Below are 15,699 nucleotides of genomic sequence, written 5' to 3'. Positions count from 1 at the left end.
GCTTCTTTAAGACTCCCCTGAAGTTCGAGATGCACACACGAGGGCTCGCGGCTTGGGTGGTCTCTCTACTTTGGTGAGCTGTTGCTAAGCAGCTAATAATAGTCGTGTTTGCTGAGTAATTTTTGCCCTTCTGGAACCAATCAGAGTCCAGGAACCCCGGCCATCTGACAGCCCCGGAGGCGGGATTTCGAGTGCTTTTGCCACGCCCCTCCTCCTCTCTCTCCGAATGGAGAGTGATCTTTTTTTCACATCTATTGAATCTCTCAGAGATCGCCTTATCGTACGGCCCGAGGAGGGACCACATAGATCACAGAATGCTTCAGCCACCGAGAGATCGACGTTTCCACAGTCTCCCCTTCACCTTCTGATATCGCGGACTTTCCAGCGGACGGCGTGAAAGTGGGGAATTGTTGGAGACCTCCAGATTCGCGAAATGTTGGAATGGAAGGCGCAGACTCTGACTCGCCGTCTCAAACAGGAGTATGAAGTGCTTCGCGGATCTGGGATCAACGAGAGACAAACTTGGTTTTCTTCGGATATCACTAAACGCTCGCGGGGAAATACACTAGCGTGGATAACGAGACGTTCGGCGCAGACTTTGCAACATGGCCTCGGCTGTTAATGTGTCCTCCGAGCAGGAAAACAGAGACCCCGATCGGCCGAGGTTAACGCGGAGAAATAGGGGCAACTATCGGACCGCCGCGGCGGATTTGGAGTATTTGCAGCGGCCGAGCTATTGCGATGCCGCCTTTGCATTGGAGCAGATATCAGAGGTGCTTTTATGTTTGCCCCGTTTGCATTTGGACTTTGTTGGGAATGCTCTGACAAAGTGCTCAACTTTAGTGAAGTCGCTAGGTAACGGGATAGCCACGGCACCGATGGGGGTGTCTATGCGGGAAGCAACCTGTAGCCGCTCGAGGGATTCGCTGCATGTTGTTCTCCGTTATATCCATCTGTCGCGATTCAGTAATCGTAAACATACCTGTCAGACGACAAGCTGAGCTCTGAACGTGAAGCGAAGGGTCTAGTGATGTTGGCCCTAACCGACTGATTGAAGCCTCTCAGATAGGACCTCCACGGGGAGTACTCTTCGCCCCGCACTGCTCAGGCACGATCCATGTGGCTGCACTCTTTCCGTTCACAAATATTGTCGTAACTCCCTCGCATCACAACGCGTCCCTTCAGCTATGCGACCCACGTGCATCTTCGATATTGCATGACTTTGGACATTGTAACCTGTTTCCCTGATACAGTGTCCAAAGGATGCAACCTGTCACATTGCAGCAAGACTCAGATTAACTTTAAGTTATTCGTGAAACTATAAATCATTTGAATTGTACTGTTTGAAAGCCGAGTGAATGTTACTAGTAGTATGGCAAGCTGTTTTAACATTTGTTCACTGGTATTTATTTTTGTTACAAGTAATTGCTTTACTAGGAAGCCATTCTTGTTAAGTATCATTAGTAATAAATATGTGTTAGTTAATAGTCCTCATTGTTTTGCTATTACTCACAATCCCCATTGACAGATAACTATTCTATTTTTATTGGTGGCATTTGCCCTAATTAGAGATGTACCATTTAATTGGCCATGGATCGGAATCAGTGAATCTCACAGACACAGGCAATAACGTCACATCAGCTGCGCATTCTCATTCTCTTCACTCCGGCGACCACCTCTCGCTTATACAAGTCTCATTCGCTCCAGTTAAAGGGTGCTTGTATTGCGCATTATTTGAGTCATTCCTGCAGGTCTATAGCGCATGTACCACCACTGATCTATATCAGCCTCAAACAGCTTACCACAAATGCAAAAATGAGTGGCTAACTGCGCTAAATTTTTAAAATCCATACAAAACTATGTCAAAATGCCCATCTTGGCGAGTAACCAGTTAAACACAGTCAGTTTTGGAATGTAAAATAGTGTAGAAAGAGAAGTTATGTTGTGTAACATTATATTAGGTCTATGGATAAACTCTTAAAGGGACCGCAGTCCAATATTCATGCTGCTGTATGTCATGTTAATCAAAGAACAAAAAACTTAAGAAAATCACTTTCTGCTTTTGACTGAATACGTTTAAAAAACTTTAACTTTAAATTAACTTTTAAATTAACTTTAATGGTAATAATTAATTTGTATTTAATTTTTACAATGAAGACTACAGAAATTACCAAATTGACATTTGATTACTTTAATTTCTGTAGTATTTCATACCTGAATAAAAAATTATTTAACCTGAAATGCTTTCATAGCTTTCAAAGTTAATTATTTGTCTTTATTCTATTGCATTTAGTTGTGCTTTTGTTTGCATTTTTTAATTTGTTCTTATTTTATTACTGACTTTTTACTTGTTGTTTTATTTATTAATTTTTTTATGAAACTTCCTTGAAGAAAATTGGATTTTTGTCTGTATATCCTGTCAATTATATCTCTTAGGGAAAAAATCGGAATCTAGAAAAATCGGTATCAGCAGATCCCACTAACAAAAAAATCAGAAATAGGATTCGGCCAAGAAACTTGCAATCGGTGCATTTCTAAGGATAATGTGTAGTTCAGATGTGACAATTAATTTTTATGTAGTATATGTGACAACTTTTCTATCACATATTTATAAGACCTGAATTTATAAGACCCTTCTTGTAACAATATAAGACTAGATATGACTTTATAAAAAACTTGTCATAGGTTGTTACTAGTCATAACGGGTACTTTTTATTTAATTAAAAAACCTACTTAGAAGATTAGGAATCATTCTTGTATCAACTTGAATACACACGTGTCTAATGAATAGGTATTAGCATTTGTTTAATTAGTACTAGAACAACTGGAATAGATAGTTGTAACTAAAGAACAAGTACTTGCACCTAATGAATAGTAACAAGTAATACTGGAATAGATACTTGTCTGTAGTTAGAGAATTCAAATTTGCCACTGGAAACAACGGAAAAGTTACTTGTCACTATTGGGATAGTGACTAGTTGCAAAGGGCTAAGTCTCAGTTCTACTAGTATCTAAGAAAACAGTTATTACTAGTGGCAATTTAAAGATACTAGTCATCATTGGATAACTTCTTAGTAATTCAAATTAAGAACTTAAAAAAAAAAACTTTCTGAGGAATAAATGTTAAAATTGCTTGCCACACAAATAGTGCTTGAAAGTGTGGATAGGCTTCTTTTTAGACTTCTGGGGTGATATTGTGTATGTACAACTCTAGTTGTCTATATCAAGCAATTACTTTTAAAGGAGGAAAGTGGTTTATTCCTGATAATACAGTTATTTAAGTCCCTTAAGTGTCATTTTAGCATGTTTTCTAAATATCAGTCGAAAAACCATGACTGCAATGATTGAATTTAGTTTAATCTTTTTAAAAAGGTGATGAGAGTTTAATATTTGCTCTCTCTTGTCTTGTAGGGGAAAGCGACTGGGAGGAAAGCGCCACTGTGGTTAAGAGCAAAGTTTCAAAGACTTTTGTTTAAACTTGGCTGTTACATACAAAAGAACTGCGGAAAGTTTTTAGTCGTGGGCCTTTTAATATTCGGAGCTTTTGCTGTTGGCTTGAGGGCAGCTAGTCTGGAGACGGACGTGGAGAAACTCTGGGTAGAAGGTAAGAAGCTGTTTTCCTTGTGCTTTAAGCCTTTATAATTCTTTTACCCCGCAAGTGTATTCTAAAGGCAGACCTGAATCGGTGGGTGGGGGTCTGTCATGTAAGCTGAAGGAACTGTTTATTGTATAGAAATCTGGCAGAAATCCAGATTAAACGTGTAAAGAATGTTTTCCGCTTCGAATTTGCCTCGCGCGCACGAATGCCATCTGTTTATGGAACATTACAGCGCGCGCTTCCGTCGATTGCTTCTAAAATCGATACATCGGTGGATATATGATTTAGAGAGCACTGTGAGTGTTTTTAACACGAATAGCCGCCATTTTGTGTGTGTGCGAGTAAGTGTGTGTGTTTGTGTGCCTCCAGCAGTTGAATCTGATCCGCGCTGCTCACAGAGCCTGTGTGTGGTCCTGTTTTGGACAGCGTTCAACTTTCCAAAAAGATTTGTCTCAGAGTTTCAGCAGGAACCGAACGAACTGCAGGCAGAAACGTACACCCAGACCCGACACAGACTACAGCGCATAGGCTGTGTGAAGAAAGTGTGAAAGAAAATTGTTTTATTTTATGAATAAGTCACTTGTGAGGCCATAGTGTGGGGTGCTGAGGGGGAAACAGGCCGTTCTGCTTTGATCTACATTCCTGAAGTTTAAAGAACCTTTGGAAAAAACATGGATGATATGAGGGCTTTATTTCATCTTTATTTCAACCATTATTTTTATATGAATTTATTTTAATTGGATGAGTTGGCTTTCGGGGGGGTGTTTTGGACTGTAAATACACGCCATGTTATGTTCATCCATTACTGATAATGAAGTCCGTGATAGATTTATGAAATGAGGAGACAGTTGCCTCTTTGCATTTAATTTTATTAGTCCTATATAAATTCATGTTATATTTCCACATAATGTACCTTTAAACCATACTGTGTGTAACTTGAAACACTGTTTACCTTACACTATAAACATGCAACTAGTACTGTAATATTTTTGTATTTATATAAACATACGTAACTTTTTTCTTTTAGCTCTTATTTAGTCGTAGATCACTGTTTCTAGTCGAAAATAGTGAGGTTTGAGTGGGTGAGCCATTTTATTCCATAATTATTCATAAATCACACAATTTTGACCATTCTGTCCTATTTGCCAACCTTTTTCGAGCACGATAGGTGGCCGTTGTAATGATAATGTCATTATAATTGGCTTATTGTCAACAATAATTAAACGATATGTCATGTCATGTGACTTTTCACAGTTTTGTTTTAGTTAGCACCCATTTTAGCAATATTACCTCAGAAAAATGTTTACATTTCTAAACATTTCTCAATTTTTACAATAATTGATCACATAAATGTCTTTTATATTGTTCTTATACTGTTAAATAATTAATTTTCTCTTCTCAGTTTCCCCTTGGAGAAAACGCCTTTGATTTGGCACATGAAGAAAATGTCTGTTGTTCTTAATGAAACACGACCTTTTGACTTGCAACACTAAGTCCGTTTGACACTTCTTAACTTTAAATTATAACTAAAAATACATTACACACAACTTAAATTACATTAGTCGTAGTTGCAGTCCCACCTGGAGAAGCAAGTGATTGCTCAAGGCTACTATGTTAATGGAGCAGGTGCTGGATCTCTAAAATTGTTTTGGTCAACCCTACATAAGGCTCATCTTGGAACCCTTCCGCAGTAGTAGCCTAGGTTCTTAAACCTCAGTTTGCCCCTTGAGAGAGAAGTGTTTGCATTAATCCTAAATACTTTTTTGGTGTGGAGTGTGTCTTTAGTAATATTCTCAGTATAACAGTATTGTGTGAACCTTATCGCAAACACTTTGCTAAACCAGAGCTTTATCCTCTCTGCAGTTTTATCGTTGTTGCTCACTTCCACATTTCCTTTCCAAGAAGTGCAGGAGGTTTGCAGATGAAGTATGACAGTCGGTTGCTGGACACACACTCACTCACACCTCAGTCGTTCCCATACCGAAGCACATGACAGCTTCCAGATGCAGTAAAATTGAGATCTGTTTGTTTAGATTAAATTCCACAGCTGAGGGATAGATTAGTTCTGGTCGGCCAGGTTCTGCGCTGGGAGATGTCATCCATTAGGATGCATGTTTATGTTTCGTTTGGAACAGCCTTTGGCTATCGACCTCCAAGTGACCCTTCGTTGAAGCTGCGTCTCTTAATCTCTCCTTAAATTCAGCTTGAATGGGATTCAGTGTGATATCATGTTGGCTTTCATCACTTGCCATTGAGGGCTGTTATGCTCCAACCATTATAATTTGTTTGGTTGCTCCACAGATTTTCATTGTTAAATAATTTATGTGGATAATGTTGTCATAGCTTTTGAGTCACTGGCTGAATCCTCACTCTGATCTGATAAAGGGCTGGGGGATATGAAAAAAATATATATCTCGATATTGTCAATTTTTAATGATATTCGATATATATCTCTATGTTTGCATTTGCATTTAAATAATAAAAAAAAAAAACTGGGGAAAATAAATAAACTGGGATAAGTGTTTTTTTTTTTTTCTTGTTCGTTTCAGATAATTTGCGTAAGTGCTTGAACTCTTGATATCTGGCAACCGCACTTATGAGAGTTCGTTTAGTAGAGGAGCGTACATGTCCACTTTTTTTTATGTTTGGCACAATCTTTTGGGAAAGTATGATTGAATTTAAAATATTCAGTATTCACAATATTTTCTAATTTTACATCGTCAAATTATTACGATATTATCACTAATATCTGATATATCGCCCAGCCCTAATCTGATATGAATGTAGCTTGTTTGGAGTTGTGGACCTCTAGCAGACTTGTTCAGATTAGATTGTGTAGAAAGAGACACAAATATATTCATTCATACTTATTTTATAAATAAATATAAAAACATAATATAAATGTTTTATTTGATTAAAAAAAAAAAAAATCAATAATGGCATTGACGTATATTTTGAATTGTTGTATATGACATTTTAAGATGTAAAAAAAAAAAAAATAGTTGGAGATTAAAGGGATAGTTCACCCAAAAATTATGTCTTTAATAACTCACCCTCATGTCGTTCCAAACCAGTAAGACCTCCTTTTATCTTGAGAACACAGTTTAAGATATTTTAGATTTAGTCCGAGAGTGATCAATCCCTCCATTGAAACTGTTTGTACGGTATACTGTCCATGTCCAGAAAGGTGAGAAAAACATCATCAAAGTAGTCCATGTGACATCAGAGGGTCCGTTAGAATTTGTTGAAGCATCGAAAATACCTTTTGGTCTGAAAATAGCAAAAACTCCGACTTTATTCAGCGTTGTCTTCTCTTCCGTGTCTGTTGTAAGACAGTTAAAAACAAAGCAGTTTGTCATATCCGGTTCGCGAACGAAGCATTCTATGTAACTGGATCTTTTTGAACCAGTTCACCAAATCGAACTGAATCGTTTTAAACGGTTCACGTCTCCAATACACATTAATCCACAAATTACTTAAGCTGTTAACTTGTTTAATGTGGCTGACACTCCCTCTGAGTTCAAACAAACCAATAACCCAGAGTAATTCATTTACTCAAACAGTACACTGACTGAACTGCTGTGAAGAGAGAGATGAACACCGAGCCGGATAATGAATCGTTCACGAGTCAAGAACCGGTTGCATCGGTTTTCGGATCACCAGTAGTTCTTTCTGACAGTTCGATTCAATAGACTGGTTGAAGAAAACGGTTCACCGGTTCTTTTGCGCTTGACATAATGGCGTCATTGGCGATGATTGCAAGCCTTCGGTTTACCTGGGCTCATAAAATTAGCACAGAATCAGTTCAGAATCAATCACGAAAAGAATCAGTTCGGTTCAGACGCTCTGTGTATCGGTTTGGTGAACTGGTTCAAAAAGATCCGGTTACATCGAATGATTTGTTCGTGAACCCTGATATGACAAACTGCTTTGTTTTGAACTGTCTTACAACAGACACGGAAGAGAAGACAATTTTGTCTTCAAAATATTCTAACTGACCCTAAAACAGTTTCACGTAAACGTTCACCTTCCTGTGTGCCTTCCGCTTCTGTTCACTTTTAATAGGGGCCTTTTTCGCTGTGAAATCATTGAGATATCTGGGTTTGGAATGTCCCATTTTCTTGTGTGGGGGGTGAGAGGGGTAGCATGAGGTTTGGGGCCACAAGTTTGCGTCCCTTAAGACCCAAGGTCATCGAGTGGAGACTCCGCTATTTAAAAGCTCATTTGATACTGGCTACATTACCTGGGTGCAGAGTGAGGGGTTCCAGCTAACACCAGTGATGATGAGAGAATGTTTACTGCTACGCTAGCACTCCTGTGGAAGAGGAGTTGATCGATTTAAAGGTAATAAATGAGTAATTAAACCAGTAATATGTTTTTATACACCCAGCAGGGGGCAGTGTGAATTTATTTGGTCTGTGATCAATGTGAGTTAATCTAGGTATTATTTAAGATGTGTAACTTGTATTGATTTGATTCATATTTTAAGTAGTTGTTTGTTCGTTGGCTCTTTTTAGTGCAGATTTGATACTAACTCTATCAAGTTTTTTTATTGAGTTTTATGAGTAGAGCTATTTAGTTTTCTCTCTTCAGATATTTACTCTGTTCTTTCATGTGACATGAATTGTAGGCTGAAAATACCTTTACATTCAACAGGTGTGGACATATTGACAAACCTCCCCTGGTTTCTAATGAAACACGAGGATGGTTAAGAGTTGCGGTGTGGAGGAGTATATAACCTTCAGTTAATGTTGGGAAGAAGTCATTTTTTTTTTTTAATGAAGGAAGTGGCTGAAGAATGTGGTCTCCCCACGTTGTGGTGAAGAGATCGAGATCTAGTGGAATTCTCTCTGTCTGGATGTGCTCAGGAAGGCTTGGACACACATGGCTGAACTGTAAGGGATGCATGTGGAGCCCTGAGGGCTTTAAGAGCTTTGAAATTTGAACAAGGTTTCACAGTTTTGGAGAACTGGGGTCTGTGTGCCTAGAGATAGAGATAATAATTATGTAACTATGTAAAAAGCAACTGTGAGTGCTTATACATATTACATTTAGATGGATTAGATTTGTACATTTTGTGGAAAACTTACTGCCACCATGGTGTTGGTGATTTCCAGGGTGTTGTTGTGTGGTTACTAGAGTTTTCTACATGGTTGCCAGTATTTTAGTTGTCAAAGAGTCATTTGATCTAATATGACCTAATGTACGGGACTGCAATAATGAGGTTTGACCAGCTCTCTTGGATGCAAATCAATGGTGCAAACGAAGCCGGACTAGTACAGTGTGGGAAAGTTTTTCAAAACTACAGACAACAAAATGCTCCAATAGACTCACAGCAATGTTATTTTTCATTAATCGTTTAGGGGTGAAAAAATTAATTCAATATACACTAACAGTGCTTTAATGTTAGCACACACACACACACACACACACAAAAACAAATAAAGTGATACTCCATCCCAAAATGAAAATGTTGTCATTAATCACTTACCCCCATGTTGTTCCAAACCTGTAAAAGCTTCATTGGTCTTCAGAACACAGTTTAAGATATTCTGGATGAAAACCGTGAGGCTTGTGACTGTCCCATAGACTGCCAAGTAAGTTACACTGTCAAAGTCCAGTCTATAACAGGAAAGCTGTTATATGAGGAAAATGACAAACTTTAAAGCAGTTTGTTTAATACTTACGATACGAGAATACAAATTTCTCAAACATACATTTTATTAATATATATTACACTGTCTATAAATCATGATTTCATTTGCGGCATCCTCAAAAGTTTAAAAACTGACAGAAGTGTGGGTAAGACAAATACAAATAGAGCAACTCTCATCCACTACCGGCATCCTGACAGCCCTCCAATTCTTGTGTTTATATTCTGCATACCTCCACTCCGTGTTATTCAAAAAAACAGAGACCCCGAAATGACGGGGAAAAAGACGTGCGCATTCCCCCTCTCTCTCTCACTTTCTCCAACTCCCCTTTCTATTTTCTTCTGAAAGGTTTCACTGCACTTCAGCCCCCCCCCCCTTTTTCTGTGCTCCTCACACTGACACCCCCCTCCTCCACCCACCTTCACTTGGGAGTTCAGCCCTGGGATGCCAGATGTATTACAGAGTGAAGCGCAGCAATGTAAACACTGAGTCCTGCCATGGATGCCGGGTGGTCCGGCCCTCCCCCTCCCCATCCTCCCTCTCTCTGTGGCCGAGGGGGTGGAGGAGTTCAGAGAAAGAGAGAGAGGGTGGAGGGGAACGTAGTAGCTGAAGTGTTCTATGTGTTTTGGCTAGAACTGTCGTTATTCTGCAATCTGCTGTTTCGGTTAATGCTTCATTTGTATGGCCCGGGATGCAACAAAGTTATACTTTAGCCCACACCGGTTTCCTTTCAGTTTTTTGGGAATGGTTTAGTAAACTTGTGGTGAAAATGTAAACTTTAAAACATGCATGTTGTAGCATGGTTAATGTAAAAAAAAAAAAAAAAAAAAAAAAGTATTTGCTAATGTATTTTATTGGCAACCAAGAGGGATATTGACATTTAAAAAGTGATTTTAGAATAATTAAATTTGTAGCACATGAATGAAACAGTCATGGAAATTATTGGTGCATCTGTTGCAGTTTTTAATTAGTGTATTAGATTAGTGGTGGTTATACCACAGACTCCTGTATCAGCCAGTCAGAAAGCTCTATTGCAGTGAGCCATGTAGTAATAATAATAATAATAATAATAATAATGATATATTTATTTTGAAACCCTGGCTAACTGGAAATGTCCCAGTGATATCTTATTTTGCCAAAACTCACTGAATGTTTGGGTAGGTGTGCGCACAGTACCACCCCCCCAACCTTGAGCATGCACCAACCCACACACACTTTTCCCCATGCTTTTTGTTGCAGTGCGATCCAGTTCATCTGAATAGTTTTTTTTCTAAAGGGGAAGGGACTTGAATGAAGCCAGCAACTTGGAAAAATCTACCCATTCAGGCCCCTCTGAATGTACATCTCTGGATTGCAGTAAGCTGTATTTGTAGGCTAAATACATCCATTTTTCGTGGTGCAGATCTGGACAGGTGATTAGCATAATTAGAGGAGAGCTGGCCATACATATGGTAATGCAGTTTGGAGTAAATGGCAGCTGTGGTGTAAAATTTGTGTCAGGGGTCGAACAGGCTGCTCGGGGGCATTGTGCTACAGCTGCGGGTCAGGGACTCTCTCTCTCTCTCTCCCTCACTTTTTCTTTTTCTCTCACTTTCACTTTCCCTCTTTCCCACCATTCGTATCTCCTCTGCGAAAGGTGGAAAAGATATGGGTGAAGGTCGTCTTATGGAGCCATTACAAGTCTATTTACGGATATGCTACCCTGTTTGAATCACTATTTAAATTGACGTGTAAAAACGGTTTTTTTGCAGGCGTAAAAAAAATACTTTGGAAGGCAGCTTGTCTGTTTAGATGCGAGTGTGCCGGTCGGTGTTGAAACTGTGTGCCATTGACAGGGCTGGTTGCAGTGTGCTGTGGTTTGCTCTTGGAGTTGAGAGGGTCGTGCAAGGGAGAGACTTCATGCTGCTATGACCCTGTACAGAAACTTCCGTGCGACCACAGGGGGTCTCTCTGAGGTGGGGTCTAATCCAGCTAATCCTGCCCGCAACACAGTCATAAAAAGTGCCTCCCTGTGCCACCATTGCCACACACAGCCCCTTTCTCCAACCCCCCCCACCTAAAAAAGCCGCCATAAGCCACACCATCCCATCATGGAGTGACCCCAGCAACCGTCCCCCTGGCCCTCCAGCCGTGTGATTGGCGTAGTCGGTGGGATGAAGTGGTGGGCGGTAGGGGAGCTTGCGGTAGTGTGGAGTTATGTCATGATCTTGAAGGGGTTGGATGCAGAGGTTTTGGCGGGGGTGGTGCATTTCTTTTGTACCAAACCCCTCACACCCCTTTGAAACAGCCACTCAAAAGCCACTCTGCAGCTGAATGGCAAGAATAGTAATGCGCCTAGAAGTGGGTACCAAAACCCGGTATTTAATCAGTCCCAGGACTAAATTATGAAAGTTTGAATTATTGGTAAGCCTTAAGCTACTTTTATTTTTTTATTCCGATTATTGCTTCTAAGGATTATAGCCACGTTTCTTCTAGCTCAAATTCTTTCCCTTCACAGCACTGCGCAATCGTTCCTCCCTAAAACCCAAACTTAAAGTCAGAATCAGCACAATCAGTGATTGTTAAAAAATGCCATTTTATACTGTGGCTAAATTGCGGGACATTTTTGATAATAAAACGTTCAGAGCACAATCCGCACAAGAGACGCTGTTCCCCAGTGGGGCGCTCTTCAAAACGGACAAACTCATTACACATCCAAATAATCAAATACACACAAAACATGCCAAAATGGCCAGCTTGGAGTGTATTTACTTAAACCGAGTTAATGTCTTAAGTGGACAAAACAGTTGGGAGAAAATCCGATGTGTCAATATATTGTCTTAAAGTGACAGACTGGCACTTGGCCCATCAATGTTAATCAATAAAAAAAACCTAAAAGACAAAATCACTCATAGCTCTTACTCTGAATAACGTTTAATAATAGTTTTAATAAGCATTAATCTATCAATACATACAGTGAAAACTATGCAGTGTTCATTTACATTTGATTACTTTTAGATTTCTTTTGTAGGCTATTACTTACCTGAACAGTAATGTTAGTAGACCGTCATGGAAAAATTAAAGCATTGTTTATTTCATTTTATTTGTTTTATTGTATTTGTCAGTTTGTTTTACTTTGTTTCTTTGTTCATGTTCTTACTGTATCTTATCTTATGTATAAAACGCACAAAAAAAAAGCCTGCTCACTTGTGCATTTACAAATTGATGTATTAAAATTATTTCATTAAATATTTATTTTACATTTCAGAATATGAAGCAATGTTAATTCAGCTCTTAATTTGTCATATATTTATAAACCTTAACGATAGCCATCTCAAATTGCACCACTTGAAGACTCAGGGCATTGGGAGAGTCCTTCCAATGGCTGCTCCCCCTCTTCATGAAAGGGTGGTGCAAGGGTTAATGTTATGCAACAAACTGAATGGGCACAGTGATTCACTGGCTGCCGTGCTGCACTCTGCACCCCTTACACACCTGTGGATTATAGACACGTGGAAGATACTAGATTAGATTAGATTAGGATCTGTATTGTATGTGTGCTAAATTTATACTTAGCCTCTAACACACAGACCGGCAAGTAAAATCTGAGAATTTATTAGGAATTGCCTAATATTAGACATCATTTAGTGGCCCATAGTTAAGATTTAGTCACATATGCGAGTGATTTACTCGCAGTGTAAAGGGTTGATATTAGTTAGCGGAACAGATATCTGTTGATTGTCTGTGAGATGTTTATAGGTGTCTTAACTGCTGCACCAACTTTCTTTTCTTTTGCCGTTTTGCCTTTTGTTGTGCTGTGATCATTTTTTTTGCTTCATACAAATAATTGTGAGGAACATCTCATCACATAATTCTTGTCTTCATAGAGATCGTTTCCTGAAACAGTTTATTATTGTTATTGTTGATAATTTAAATTATCACAATTTACTAAATGTTAAGTATTATTACTATAATTGTGTTTTTTTTAGGATGGAAGTTATAAGATTATTAATTCATGTTCCAGTTGAATTTATTAATTCTAGATTTTATATATACAGTATATATTTACATTTCAGAATATAAAGCAATGTTAATTCAGCAAATTTGTCATATATAAATCGTAACTATAACCATCCCAAATTATTATTATTTATTTTAACACATTTTGAGAAAAGTACTCTTATTAAGTCTGTTTCATGAGTCTTTTTGACTGGTTGTTTAAAAAGAATATTACATGATTAAGATCTGGTTCACAAGTCCTTATCCTAAGGTTTTTTTAATTGATTACCCCATATGGTTCAGTATTGTGACCTAGAAGATTGTTGATTTTTTTCCTGTTACACCATTTCCCAACAAAAGGAATTTATCTACACCTGTCGTTGTTGATGCGGTTCATGGGCTTTTTTCTGAAGATTTGATCCGCAGGATTACATAATCGTGCTGGTTTTTCAAAGAGCTTTAAACACACCTGATGTCATGTATGACTGAATTCCCCTCTTGTTCTCTGTCATTTTTTCTCACTCATTTTCTTTTGGTGTTAATTTCATACCTGAGGCAAGGCCATTTGTGACCCCAGAACCTGTGCATCTGTGGAGGGGTGTTGAATTCTCCAGGGTTCATGTCATAACGAGACGTTTCCAGTGTGAGCGACACTGTTGTAGTTCCTTCCTGTTGCCTCTGTAGGTCTTGACGTACATCAAAGGAGAAATTCATGATGTAAAGGTGACCTAGTTCATGTTAATCCAGAGTGGAGACATTTCTGATTGAAAAGCTGATGTCTGAGGTTGTTTCATCCCTAAAGCATGTTGGTGTTCCCAGGGCCTTAAAATCAGGAACATGCTAAGCTTGTTTGGAACGTAAACAACCTGGTCCCCATAATCATGTTGAAGTAAAGTTCAGGCTCACTTGAAGCTGCAATTAATTAGGGATATTATAAACATGTCCCAAAACAAGATCAGATGTATGTTTGGGCCCAAGAAAAAAGAAATCCTTTGGTTTTTCATAATGCTTCTAGATGTTTTCCTCTTTCTCAACCTTTTTCACCGGCTGGGTGGTCTGCCCTGAGAAAAAAAACACGGTTAATTTTCAACTTTAATAAAATTACAATGGTTTGAAAATATCCAACGTATGTCTGTCTCATGAATTGAAAAGCACTGTTAAATTGGATTATATCTTATAACTTGTTACAGATTGTTTTACACAGACCTTCCCTCCCAGAGCTTGAGTAGGTTAATGAGAAAAATACATTTTCTTGCTTTAGTTACCAAGCACAAAGATTATTTTATTTTATTTTAGTGGTTAGCATGTGGCTACACACGCTTTTAAGGGGGAAATATGAACAGAAAATAACTGAAATAACCGACATGAGAAATTTACTTCGGTTAGAGGTTCTACATTTCGGTTTCGATTAATTTTCGATTAATCGCCCAGCCCTACTTGTAGTTGAGGGTCTTTTTGTTGGGTTCTATAGAAGAATATTTTTGAAAAGTCTCTTGATACAGCTTGTTTTGCATGTAGGTTTAGATGCTTTGATTCTTCCCCCTAAATAATACAGTTTAAGGGGGATCATGTGAGTGCCATTATGTTTAACCTTTGTTACGTGTTTTCAGAAATGTACTGAAAATGTACCTCAATATCCTTATACACCAGCTTTGGTATGAGTAGATGATTTGCTTGATGACATTCAGAGGAGTTGACCGATTACCTGTCTGAGACTGTATTATTTAGTGGTCGACCGATATATTGCCAAGGCCGATATATATTGCCCGATATTTGGTATTTTTTCAAATATCGCTATTGGCCGATAAGTTTCCCTGCTTCACCGATATGTTCAAGGTTTTATTTTGACAGTGTGCCAGACTTTTATTTTGATGGCATTAGGGCTGGGCGATATGGCCTTAAAATAAAATCTCCGATTTAATTTTTTTAAATTCGATTTCCGATTTTTTTCCCGATTTTTCCACCCCCTACTTAAGGAAAGCAATAAGTACAAACGGCAGACAACTTAAAGCTTTTAATTAATCAAAAGCAAGACAAATGTAACCCCCATTTTCATATTCGGCTGGATGTCTCTGTTTCAGGTGTTGGAATAGGTTTGTGGTGCTGCTGCCTTTGACTGCGAGGGGCTTTTGGCAAATGTTGCAGCGTGGGGTCTCTTGCTCCACGTCTGTCGCAGCAAACCCATACCAGTTCCAAACAACAGATGATTTTATTCCTTTCTTGGAAACAAACTACCAACTCTCACCTGTAGCCATGTTGTCGCTTGCTGTTTCGTGTGTGCTATGATGTTGTTGTTGTCGCTTGCCATACTGCCATGTGAAACTAACACTACGGAAGCTCCGGGGAGCCAAAAATGCGCCATTACACAAAAACTCGATTTACTTATTTTTTAAATCGCCCGTAACAAAAAAATTCAAATTAATTCATTCAATCGATTTTTCGCCCAGGCCTAGATGGCATTGAGAGCGG

General features: G+C 38.7%; 1 protein-coding gene across 1 annotated transcript in view; it reads left to right on the top strand.

The window, feature by feature from the left end:
- The first annotated feature begins 239 nt into the window (after positions 1-239).
- The window catches only part of LOC128018538 (protein patched homolog 1-like), a 51,776-nt gene continuing 36,316 nt past the window's right edge, over positions 240-15,699 (top strand). Inside the window, exons 1-2 of the mRNA XM_052604106.1 lie at positions 240-773; positions 3,412-3,604. Of these exons, the coding sequence (XP_052460066.1) occupies positions 606-773; positions 3,412-3,604 (361 nt within the window). The 5' untranslated portion in view covers positions 240-605. The remainder of the gene's footprint in view (positions 774-3,411; positions 3,605-15,699) is intronic.

This window comes from Carassius gibelio, chromosome A8, assembly GCF_023724105.1.
Source record: "Carassius gibelio isolate Cgi1373 ecotype wild population from Czech Republic chromosome A8, carGib1.2-hapl.c, whole genome shotgun sequence".
NCBI lineage: Eukaryota > Metazoa > Chordata > Actinopteri > Cypriniformes > Cyprinidae > Carassius > Carassius gibelio.
This window is presented reverse-complemented; position numbering and strand designations above follow the sequence as displayed.